The sequence below is a fragment of the Hyperoodon ampullatus genome, assembly GCF_949752795.1.
Source record: "Hyperoodon ampullatus genome assembly, chromosome: 1".
NCBI classification, from domain to species: domain Eukaryota; kingdom Metazoa; phylum Chordata; class Mammalia; order Artiodactyla; family Ziphiidae; genus Hyperoodon; species Hyperoodon ampullatus.
The window spans coordinates 90510341-90523418 of NC_136914.1; the positions used below are offsets into that span (position 1 = coordinate 90510341).

The 13078-nt window shown below is 43.0% G+C and overlaps 1 protein-coding gene and 1 pseudogene across 3 annotated transcripts in view; one reads left to right on the forward strand and one right to left on the reverse strand.

The window, feature by feature from the left end:
• Nucleotides 1-8155, reverse strand: part of TEC (tec protein tyrosine kinase) — a gene marked incomplete at both ends in the record, with an annotated part of 105990 nt that extends 97835 nt beyond the window's left edge. Inside the window, one exon of one of the 2 annotated variants that reach the window (XM_079703392.1) lies at nt 8003-8155. In XM_079703392.1, the coding sequence (XP_079559518.1) occupies nt 8003-8140 (138 nt within the window). The remainder of the gene's footprint in view (nt 1-8002) is intronic. The other variant, XM_079703393.1, reaches the window with a different exon arrangement.
• LOC307068598 (small ribosomal subunit protein eS8-like) lies at nt 796-5233 on the forward strand (annotated as a pseudogene). Its single transcript has 3 exons — nt 796-799; nt 3821-4287; nt 5096-5233. The product of its transcript is annotated as a small ribosomal subunit protein eS8-like (transcript).
• Nucleotides 8156-13078: the final 4923 nt, after the last annotated feature.

Genomic DNA, 13078 nt, shown 5'->3' on the forward strand with positions numbered 1-13078 from the left:
GCCAAAGAGAAAATGAGTTTTCATGGGATAACAGAGTTGAGAATTTAGTTGAGAACTAGAGCCCTAGTACACTAACCACTGTTAGAAATATCTGATCATTTCAGAACCTTAATAAGCTCTTATGCCTATATCACTAGAGTCTCCAGGTTCCAGGGGTAGTAAAGAAAACAACTCTATATGACCCAGAAGGCCTTACAGAAATACGAGAGGTTGCCCAGGATATTCAAGAGACTCGTGCCATCATCTTATAACTACCTCCACTATCCCGACCGTTAACCTGGGTAAAAGGTTAAATTTTCAAACAACTCATCACATAGAATGTTTGATTTCAGTACAACTGGAATAAAATGATAAGGGAGGCATTACAGGAAGAGCACTGAACTTAGAGTCAGAATACCAAGGCTCAAATCCTGACCCTTCTACTTATTAAAAGCATGACAACCTTTCTGGTTGTTCATGATGTTTGCATAGGATAAATCTGCCCTGCCTGCTTCTAAGGGTTGAGGTCTCCCCATGTCTCCTTTGGACCCATCCAGCCATCCAACGTGTACTGAGCACTCAACTCTGCACTAAACTCTCAGAAATACGAAGATAGAAAAGCTATGAACCCTGCCCTCAAAGAGCTTGAAGTCCAATGGGGGACACAGATATGTAGACAGAGTCAAGCAACCAAGATGTCACAATAAAAATATGGACAGGGCACAAAGGGCTGAAGGGGGCTGGGGATTCTACCACTGGTGGGAGGGATACAGGAAAGGCTTCAGAGAAGGTGGGGATTGAGCTGAGTCAGAAAAGATGAGTAAGTGATTACTAGGGCAATCAACACATTTCTGATGGATAAAATAGATATGGATAGATAGACAGAGCCTGGTAGGCAGGTAGAGGAATATATCACTTCAAGTTGATTGAACAATAGTAACAAAGGCACAATGTGAAAGAGTAACTGCAGGTAGAAGACAGCTGGGGATGGAGGAAGGAGAGAGGAAGACAAGGAAAAAGGGCATTAAGTACCTTGTATTCCAAGCTAAGGAGTTTTAACTTGATCCTAGAGCAGATGCAAAGCTGCAAGTTTTTAAAATCCCTCTTATGGTTTTATAGTTGAAAGATGAAGATCCTCTTATGGTTTTATAGTTGAAAGATGAAGATCCAAAAGTAAAATCAACTAGGGCAGTAATCCACCAAGAGAATGGAGTTGGGAGCTGCAATAAGGTGGTAATGAAGAGAAGGAGAATTCACAGGACTTGGAAATAGATTGGATGTGTGTTGGGTTGAAACAGTGATGGCAAAGGAGTTAAGGGTGTAAAGAGACAATATATTTATATGAAAGCAATTTCTAAACTATAAAAACAATTGAAGGGCTTCCCTGGTGGCGCAGTGGTTGAGAGTCCACCTGCCGATGCAGGGGACACGGGTTTGTGCCCCGGTCTGGGAAGATCCCACATGCCGCAGGAGCGGCTAGGCCCGTGAGCCATGCTCGCTGAGCCTGCGCGTCCGGAGCCCGTGCTCCGCAACGGGAGAGACCACAACAGTGAGAGGCCCTTGTACCGCAAAAAAAAAAAAAAAAAAACCAGTTGAAGAACATTGTTTTCTAAAGTCCAATTAGATAGTGGCAGAATCAGACAAAAACCCTCGTTTTGTCAGACGTTAATTTTCTTCTACCACAAAGAAATTTTTTTTTTAAAAATCATAACTGAAAGTAATAAAAATATCCTCAAAAGTTTTAAAATAAAACTTCATCTGTATTATAGAGATTTAATAGATTTTTTTCCCTAATTTTCCGCAGAGTATCAAGGTTGTTTCAAAGACAGGCTCTGAAGAAATAGCCCTGCAATTCATTAGTATTTGACCTTGTTTTAAGTTTTTAAACTTTCTGAGCCTCATATCACTCATTTTTGAAATGAGGGTACTAATAAGACTTCATACAGTATTGTTTTGAGGAATAAAGAAAATAATGCATGTACTTTTTTTTTTTTTTTTTGCGGTACGCGGGCCTCTCACTGTTGTGGCCTCTCCCGTTGCTGAGCACAGGCTCCGGATGCGCAGGTCCAGCGGCCATGGCTCATGGGCCCAGCCGCTCCGCGGCATGTGGGATCTTCCCAGACCAGGGCACGAACCCGTGTCCCCTGCATCGGCAGGCGGACTCTCAACCACTGCGCCACCAGGGAGGCCCGCATGTACTTATTTAGCACAGTGCCTGGCCTGTATTTGGTACTCAATAATTTGTATCATAATTACTACTAATGTGCAGGAAAGAGTTAACATGACAGGCCTATGATGCTCCCTACAAGGTTGGTCCTTGGCTGGCATCTGGGAACTTGCACTTTGGGAGGGGAGGGCTCTCTCATTCCCAGCACTAATAGGAATGGCTCACTGGGCCTAACCTGTTTGAACAAACAACCTGGTTTATGCTGAACACCTGCTTTCCTTCTGGAGTCTGGAATTTTGGTACATGCTTAGACAGAGGGTGCCTATGTGACCAGCCTCCAATGAAAACCTTGGCTACTGAGTCTCTAATGAGATTCCCAGTTAGAAAACATTTCACAATTGTCACAATTCGGTAATGGAGGAATTATATACCCCCTTTGTGGCTCTGCTGAGAAAGGACTCTTGCGAGCTTGTGCCTGGTTTCCTCCAGACCTGTCCCAGGCACCTTTTCCCTTGCTAATTTTGCTTTTTCTTCTTTCACTTAAATAAATCATAGCAGTGAGTTAAACTCAGTGCTCAGTCCCCTGAGTTCTCCTAGTGAATTACTGAACCTGGGGGTAGCCTTGGGGATCCCTGACACAACTAGTCTCCCTATTCCTCAACCTTATAAACTATTGTCAATTTTCATAACAGAGGAGGGTTACAGACAAGAAACCAACAAAACTGGTAATACCAAAGTCCAATTATAAAAATTTCCTGATTTCTTAGCTAACAATAGTTGCAGATTTACACGCTACTCGAAATTTCTGTATTCAAATATCTAAACATATAAAAATCTCTCCATTCCTTGTTTTCTCACCATTATTTAACAGGCCTTTTTTCTAATTAAACTCCAGCCCTGTTCTTCCCTGGATTCCATCTCAAAACCATGTGGAGGCTCCAGCAGAACGTCAGGTGGTCTAACCCCTGTGTCATTTAGTTCCCTGACCAGAAAGCAAGAGCACAGTTTCCTTTGTTCTGTGTTATTATAAGAAGAGCAAACAATACAAATTGTCAGTAAGATCTTTTATTGGTTCACTAGAAGATGCAGAAACATAAGCTAGTTGAGAAAGAGCAAGGAGGACAAACCAAAGAATGGCCCACAGCAGAAACTGAGACACAAGTTTTACAACATGAGACTTGGAAGAAACAGCTTGACTGAATTTCTCATCATCTAGAACAGAATTTCTTAGCATACTTTGAAAAGTACAATAAACTGCACTTAATAGGAAAATTTTCAGTAAAAGCTTATTGCCATCCTATTGAAGGAGCTGGGGTTCAGAGAACCAGGAAGAGATTGATGTCTGACTCTGTGATTAACTGAGAGTTTTAATAAAGGATGATTGTCACTGAATTGCTACAGAGAAACTAGGAATCATAGCTACTAGATCAATCAGTAGCCTACTCAGTATTTCTTTTAAAAACAGAACTATGAACAACTAAAATAAATATATCTGAGGCTACCGCAGAATGGCCCCCATGGTTTTTCTAATCCACTTAGAGTCTTACAAGTCTTACACTTTTAACAAAATATTTTCTTTTAATACCTGTTGATTCTGGGCACAGGGCACTGGGCTGGTAGGGCCCAGCCCAGGGCTCCCTGGCTGAGGCTCCTGCCCCCTGCTTCCACACATAGGCATCTCTCGGGACAATTGGCACAAGAGCCACAAGACCGGGGACAAGAGAAAGCCCTACCACAGGAAGTGGAGGTATGAGCTGGAACGCCCCGCTGCCAACACCAAGATTGGACCCCGCCGCATACACACAGTCCATGTGCAAGGAGGGGCAACAAGAAGTACCGGGCTTTGAGGCTGGACATGGGGAACTTCTCCTGGGGCTCGGAGTGTTGTACACGCAAGACAAGGATCATTGATGTTGTCTACAATGCATCCAACAACAAACTGGTCCGTACCAAGACCCTGGTGAAGAACTGCATCATGCTCATTGACAGCACACCATACCGGTAGTGGTACAAGTCCCACTATGCACTGCCCCTGGACTGCAAGAAGAGGCCAAGCTGATTCCTGAGGAGGAAGAGATTTTAAACAAAAAACGATCAAAGAATATTCAGAAGAAATATGATAAAAGGGGGCTTCCCTGGTGGTGCAGTGGTTAAGAATCCACCTGCCAATGCAGGGGACACGGGTTTGAGCCCTGGTCCGGGAAGATCCCACATGCCACAGAGCAACTAAGCCCACGCACCACAACTACTAAGCCTGCGCTCTAGAGCCCGCAAGCGACAACTACTGAGCCCATGTGCCACCACTACTGAAGCCTGCGCGCCCTAGAGCCCATGCTCCACAAGAGAAGACACTGCAATGAGAAGCCCGTGCACCACAACGAAGAGTAGCCCCCGCTCGCCACAACTAGAGAAAGCCCGCGCACAGCAACAAAGACCCAAAGCAGCCAAAAATTAATTAATTAATTAATTTTTAAAAAACTTTCAACATAAAATACACTGCTATAAAGAAATTTTTTAAAAAACAGAAAGAAATATGACGAAAGGAAAAAGAATGTCAGGACTTCCCTGGTGGTACAGTGGTTAAGAATCCGCCTGCCAGTGGAGGGGGCACTGGTTCGAGCCCTGGTCCAGGAAGATCCCACATGCCGCAGAGCAACTAAGCCTGTGTGCCGCAACTACTGAGCCTGCACTCTAGAGCCCAAAAGCCACAACTACTGAGCCCCCATGCCACAACTACTGGAGCCCGCATGCCTACAGCCCGTGCTCCGCAACAAGAGAAGCCACCGCAATGAGAAGCCCGTGCACTGCAAAGAAGAGTAGCCCCTGCTCGCTGCAACTAGAGAAAGCCCTCAGGCAGCAACGAAGACCCAACGCAGGCAAAAATAAATGAATGAATGAATGAGTGAAGAAAAAAAGAAAAAGAATGCCAAAATCAGAAGTTTTCTATAGGAGCAGTTCCAGCAGGACAAGCTTCTTGCATGCATCACTTCAAGAGCAGGCCAGTGTGGCTGAGCAGATCACTATGTGCTAGAGGGAAAGGAGTTGGAGTTCTATCTGAGGAAAAGCAAGGCCCAGAAAGGCAAATAAATCCTCTTCCCTCTTATCTTAGCTCATATAATAAAGGTGTTTATTGTTCTAAAAAAAGTGGGTTACCCATATTACAGCCCTTTTCAGATCACAGCTTCTAGGGCGAGGGAGATGAAAACAAGCACATTTATCCAAGGAAAACAGAGAAATGGGCAGATTAACCCAAACAGGGAAGAAATATAACAGTGAAGTGCTACTGGGCTTACCTAGGAGCTAGGCTGAGAGCTGTCAAGAAGGAATTTAGCCTAGTACTATCAGAACTTTTATTGCCTCAAGAATTCAGATTCTTATCTTAAAATTCCTAACTTTTTAATATAGTTAACTATTTCTTTTTAGCTGTGGGAGGCAAACAAATCTGCAACCATATTTCCAACTGAAGGTCATAAGTTTGCCAATGAACATCAGTCCCCGAGAAAAGAATCCAGGAGGGATTAAAATGCCCAGCTCATGGGAGGAGGGGGTTTCAGGCAGGACTAGCTAACGGGACCAGGCTCCCTGGGCCAGTCAGCAGTAGCCAGAAAGGAGATGGATTCTTCTTTTTTTTTCTTTTTTTTTTTTAATTGAAGTATAGTTGATTTACAATATTGTATAAGTTTCAGGTGTACAGCACAGTGATTCAGGTTTCTTGCAGATTATATTCCATTATAAGTTATTACAAGATATCGGGTATAATTCCCTGTGCTATACAGTAAATCAATGCTAAGTGTCAGAGGCTGGGCTGTTACATGTTGTGACAACCTCTTCATTCTGTCCTTTCTGGTTCTCATGGTGGCGGAGGCTGCTGCCAGGAAAGACAGCGGGTCAGGTTCTCAAATAAGAGGGTTTCCACTGTTCTCTTTATTCTGCTTAAGCTAAAGCAATTAGGGCACTTTTAACTTTGTATCACCTTTGTATTATCATTTACTATTTTCAAAGTGACTTAACAATTGCAATGTATTTCAATTGTATGGGTCCATGTTTCTAAGCAGGTAATGTAGGTTTCTGAGAGTTTTTTTGGTTAGTAAAGGACCACACTTTCCCAAGTTTACTGTTACATTCCTATTCTTTTTTTATGATAGTATTCAAATTATGACAAATCATTATTATACAGCAAAAAATTATTAATGTTTCCCCTTAAAATTTATTTTAGATTTTAAAATAATTCATATTTCTAGTCTTATCTGAAACCCTTTTGGAATCCTGAATTTTTCAGATTTAATAAATGCTATATTTAATAAATATAGCACATATATGATATACAATCCCAGCAAGAACTGGACAGCCCCACATAATTAAACACATTACTAATTCTGCACACACACACATACACACACACACACACAAATCACACTAAGATAAAGACTAAAAATAGCTTCATCGAAGGTCAGGTTTTGCAACTGAAAGAGTTTTTGAAGTTTGGGTCTTCAGCATTTTGGGGATTTAGGAAGGTGGATAAAGGACTATAGTCCTAAATTACGTGAACCTGCAAAATTCCACAATGACAAGGTCACAGTGACAAGCCACAGCAGAAATGAACAGAGTTGAGGACCACCAGTGAGAAGCAATGCCATTCTGTCTGTATTGGGGGAACCAAAATACAGAGAAATCAGTGGGAGAAATTAGTGGGAGTAAAACAAAACAAAAAAAAAAATAAAAATGAGTAAATCCATTTCTGAGGAAGGTGCTCTAGGAAAATAGCAGAATTAAATAAAATAAAATCAAACATCAAGATCACCAACAGGGCTTCCCTGGTGGCGCAGTGGTTGAGAGTCCACCTGCTCATGCAGGGGACACGGGTTCTTGCCCGGTCCGGGAAGATCCCACATGCCGTGGAGCAGCTGGGCCCGTGAGCCATGGCTGCTGAGCCTGCGTGTCCGGAGCCTGTGCTCCACAACGGGAGAGGCCACAACAGTGAGAGCCCCGCGTACCGCAAAAAAGAAAAAAAAAAAAGATCACCAACAATCTACTGTAACCAACTAGACAATGGCATGTGGTCAAAAAGGGCAACACAGTCTCCCAGCAATTCCCTAGAACCCAAGAAAATTTCTAAAAGGGAGGAATGTGGCTGGGCCTGCAGTACTAGATGAGGCACTCCCAAGATGGCAGGAGAAAAAAAGATGGGTCAGAGGCCACTATATATGCATGCACCTCATCTAGTGGTAGAACCAGAGGCTAAAACAAATGAAAAGCCAGGAGCTGGCTGACAACATGGCCCCCCTCTGCCACCTGCTCATTGACCAGGTTCTTAGAGAGCCACTGCCCTCTGCTCCCATCAGAGGAACTTTGCACTAGCTGCTTATCACAAAAAAAAAATTGAACAGTTCTGTTGTCAGTCAACTTCACCAAATCACTAAGCAGTTTTAAGTAACTTTCACTTAATAATGAAGAAATATTCATATAAAGTGATGAACATAGACAGTTTATATGTGCTAAAGAAGACTTTTATACATAGTATGATAGCTTATGGAAAAGAGCCATGTACACAGCATACTTAATGAATTCCACAAGGATCTAAAACTGACGTAGGAATTTGTTTTCTCTAACACATTAATTCAGTAGGCCGATATAAAATGTATACCCATGTGTACTAAACCCATAATTACCAGACTTGTGAAAAATGTCTATCCATATCCTTAACTTTATCTTTCAAATCCAAATGATAATAAATCATTACCTTAACTTCATTAACCTAAAGCTTACTCCATAAGATTTGGAAAGTATGCGGAATGTCAGCATTATAAAATAGTATCAACATGGAAAGCAACAAAGTAAACTTTGATTGTCTCCTACCTCTGCCCGACCCTCATAGTAGGTTAACATGGACTCTGTTAGCACAAAAAGTCTCTCTTTGTAGTTTAAGGGTGAGGTCTTCTTTTTCTGCTGTGACCTTTTAATAAGAATCTCTTCCAGAATAGTGTTAAAATTCATCTCGGTCTTCTGATCACTGTTTCTCCTGCCATTGAAGATCCCAGGGTTCTGAAGTAAGAAAATAAACAGTTGAAATAAAATGCGACATGTTAATTATCCAAGAATGCTGCCATTCCAAATTTACCAAAACAGATTTTACTCTCTGACCACAGCTAGAGCCGAGGAATGTTACTCCATGCACCTGGACTAAAAATGTCCAGGGTATGAAAGCTCAACCTCCTCTTCTTCCCCAGCCCCATCCTGTTCCTCCATGTCCCTGGATTTCATAAGAAAATCTAATCAAGGTTTGCCATGATGATGATTCACTCCTTTGTCCCTCCCTGCCATCCCTTAGCTTGCTGGCACACTCTTCTGCTATCTGATTGCAGGGAAACAAATACCTCAGCAGAAAAAGTACATTTCATCGCCTGCATGGCTGGTTTAGGCTGATATTTAAATTGCCTCAGGATCTTGGTACACAAAACAGACAAGCACACAGGCACGGTAGACTGTGAACAAAATGCATTACCACAGTGGTGGATAGCATTCAATCTCCAGCTCTAATAAGGATGTAATCTTGATCAAGCATCCTCGTCACCAGAGCCACGAGGATGTTCTCTGATACCTACACTACCATGTTCCACATTTCTCTTCCCTATGGCTCCTGTCTCAGCCACAAGAGGAAGGAAACCCACCCAGTTACAGCTAATCCTACTCAGCTAACCTACCCTACACAGCTGCCCCTCAGGGCAGAGCTCACCTGTATAAGGTTCTCAGCCCTATATTTGGAGCCCCACATCTAGACTATCCATGCCTAGACTAATAAGCCTTCTAAAATCCAACAAAATTTAACTCTCTGAAAACCAAAGATACTCAGAAAAGGCCTGAACATTCTTACCTGAGACAAGTTGAACGGACAACAGCCCTTTCTTCCCTGCCCTCCACCACACCCTGACAAGAAATCATTGTGTATCAAACCACAGAGGCAACAGGAGTCATGTGAAGAGCACAGCCGGGAACTTGATACTGCCAGCGAGGAAGTTTACCATCTTCACGCCCAACCCGACACCTCGGAAACACCCTTGCAACTCCCTATTACCGAACTCTCCTCATCCAATCAGGCCCTCCATTTTCTGGAAAGTTACTTTACAACAGCTTAACCTCTGAATATCATCAGTTTCCTTCATTCATAAAATATGGATGTAAATACCACAAGGTTACTGAGATGTGGGAGAGAACTTATTAAGAACACACCACACAATCATTAATCATTAGAGAAATGCAAATCAAAACTACAATGAGATATCATCTCACACCAGTCAGAATGGTCATCATCAAAAAATCTAGAAACAATAAATGCTGGAGAGGGTGTGGAGAAAAGGGAACCCTCTTGCACTGTTGGTGGGAATGTAAGTTGATACAGCCACTATGGGGAACAGTATGGAGGTTCCTTAAAAAACCACAAATAGGATTACCATATGACCCAGCAATCCCACTACTGGGCATATACCCTGAGAAAACCATAATTCAAAAAGAGTCATGGGGCTTCCCTGGTGGCGCAGTGGTTGAGAGTCCGCCTGCCGATGCAGGGGACACGGGTTCATGCCCCGGTCTGGGAAGATCCCACATGCCGCGGAGCGGCTGGGCCCGTGAGCCATGGCCGCTGAGCCTGTGCGTCCGGAGCCTGTGCTCCGCAACGGGAGAGGCCACAACAGTGAGAGGCCCACATACCGCAAAAAAAAAAAAAGTGTCATGTACCAAAATGTTCATTGCAGCTCTATTTACAATACCCAGGACATGGAAGCAACCTAAGTGTCCGTCGACAGATGAATGGATAAAGAAGATGTGGCACATATATACAATGGAATATTACTCAGCCATAAAAAGAAACGAAATTGAGTTATTTGTAGTGAGGTGGATGGACCTAGAGTCTGTCATACAGAGTGAAGTAAGTCAGAAAGAGAAAAACAAATACCGTACGCTAACACATATATATGGAATCTAAGAAAAAAAAAAAAGGTCATGAAGAACCTAGGGGTAAGACGGGAATAAAGACACAGACCTACTAGAGGATGGACTTGAGGATATGGGGAGAGGGAAGGGTAAGCTGTGACAAAGTGAGAGAGTGGCATGGACATATATATACTACCAAACGTAAAACAGATAGCTAGTGGGAAGCAGCCACATAGCACAGGGAGATCAGCTAGGTGGTTTGTGACCACCTAGAGGGGTGGGATAGGGAGGGTCGGAGGGAGGGAGATGCAAGAGGGAAGATATGGGAGCATATGTATATGTATAACTGACTCACTTTGTTATAAAGCAGAAACTAACATGCCATTGTAAAGCAATTATACTCCAATAAAGATGTTAAAAAAAACTACACAAATGTTTACTATTGTTATTTTTTAATTCCAATGCTCTTTTCCTACCTCAGAGAATTACGATCTGGGCCATGACAGTAGCTTTCCAACTGGTCTTCCATTCACCCCCGGCTCCTGCCACATTTTATTCAAACTACATGCCCCTTATTCCCATTGGATCAACCTTCAAAGATACCACTTTCGTCATGCCATTTCATTCATCAGAAATCCTCAATGCCTCCCCAAAGTCCTCCCCATCACCTGCAGGATAAAGTCAAAACTCCTTAGCCAAAACACTGGACATTGTCCACAATCTGGCTGCAACCTAACATCCAATCTTTACTTCCACTGCTCCCCAAACACTCCACACCCAAGTCAAAATAGTCAGCATTCACTCCCTGGCCTAGAAAATTCCCTCTCTCCACCTATGAAAGCTCTACTAGCTCAAAACTCACCTCCCTAGTGAAGCCTTTCCTGATGATTCCAATTAATTAAAAACCATCCAATTCCTGTACCCATGATCTCTGTATCACCCATTATAGAGCTCATCATTGCCTTCCCTGTTCTAGAGCAACAGATGTACATATTCTAACTCTCACCTAGATTTTATGCTCCTAGAGGAATAGTTCCCAACCTTAAGTGCACATTAGAATCACAGAGAAAGGTTTTTTCCGAATGCAGATGTCCAGAATCCATACCCAGATATTTTGAATTGGTCTGGGGCAGGGTCCAGCACATCATGACTTAATGTGTAGGTAGATTTGAGAGCCACTACTTTAAATGAAGAGAAATTGGGCTCTTACACTAACTCTTTATACCACTCTTGGTGTTTATGGATAACAGATTAGCATCTGGATAACAGACCCAATTGACCCATTATCCTAAGCTGAGAAGTCAGAGAAAAAAGTTCTTGTTCCTTTGATTCTAAGTTGTCCTCCTTATTTTATTTTTATTTTATTTTATTTTATTATTTTTTTTGTGTGGTACACGGGCCTCTCACTGTTGTGGCCTCTCCCGTTGTGGAGCACAGGCTCCGGATGCACAGGCTCAGCGGCCATGGCTCACGGGCCTAGCAACTCCGCGGCATGTGGGATCTTCCCGGACTGGGGCACGAACCCGTGTCCCCTGCATCGGCAGGCGGGCTCTCAACCACTGCGCCACCAAGGAAGCCCCTGTCCTCCTTATTTTAAACTAAAATTTTGGTACTCTATCTTTTTGTTCCTGAGAAACTGTTGATGCATAAATACACTTATTTGGAAATCATCTTTTCATCCTTGTGCAACGTATCTTCAATGCAGAGTAAAGATGACAACTTACAAAAACGGCGTGTAAGGGAAAAGCAAGATACGCCCTGGAAAACAGGCCATGTGCAAATGGCCATACCAGTGGGCAATACCATAGTTACCAAATGGAAGGCAGACTTTTGGAAAGCCCAGAAGGATAAGTGGGGCATGGCTCATCTGCAGTGCTAGAAGCAAAAGGCCTCAACACAGGGACAGGGGAGAACTATTTCATATTGAATGTGTTGAAAAAAAAAAACTTACCTGATTTGTATGAGAGGTGAATAGTCATCTAAAGAATCATACCATCTGAACCAAAAGGAATTTTAGCAATCACCTAATGTATCTCACTCATCTTACAAATTAAGAAGCTGAGATTTAGAAAATTTAGTAACTTGCTCAAGGTCACACAAACGAAGACTAGAAAAGAAGTCTCCTGGTTCCAAGTGAGAAGCCCTCTCCAGCATTCCATACCATACAATCAAATGTTCATTGTTGTTTGAATAATCCGTCGGTCAATGGGAAAACCTTACCAAAGAACACTATTAAAGTTCATATAAATGAAGGAAAATCTCTTGTAGATTTCCAGTTAAAGATGGAGGGTTTGGGGGCTTCTCTGGTGGCGCGGTGGTTGAGAGTCCGCCTGCAGATGCAGGGGACACGGGTTCATGCCCCGGTCCGGGAAGATCCCACATGCCACGGAGCAGCTAGGCCCATGAGCCATGGCCGCTGAGCCTGTGCGTCCGGAGCCTGTGCTCCGCAATGGGAGAGGCCACACAGTGAGAGGCCCATGTACCGCAAAAAAAAAAAAAAAAAAAAAAAAAGATGGAGGGTCGAACGTACACATTAGCCTAGGCTCCCTCCTGAAATCCCATTAAATCAGTTCTTTGTTGCTGTTGATATTGCTGTCATCACTAAGGAATTAACTCTCAAGGAAATAGGAAACAGGACAGCAGATAACAACAAAATTCTGGACACAAAGTATTGTTTTGTGAAAACATGTTTATTGAAAACAAATAAACATGTGGTCAGTTCAGCTGGAAAGAAGCCTGGAAATAACCAATTTATGCTGCAAAACCTCCAAGTAGCTCAGGAATCAGCAGAACCTGGTATCTCTAAAAGTGGTAGTAAAGGACTTAAAGCAAAAGAATTGTTTATGGGTTTTTTTGTTTTTTTTTTTTTGCATTATGTGGGCCTCTCACTGTTGTGGTCTCTCCCATTGCGGAGCACAGGTTCCGGACGCGCAGGTTCAGCAGCCATGGCCCATGGGCCCAGCCGCTCCACGGCATGTGGGATCTTCCCGGACCTGGGCACGAACT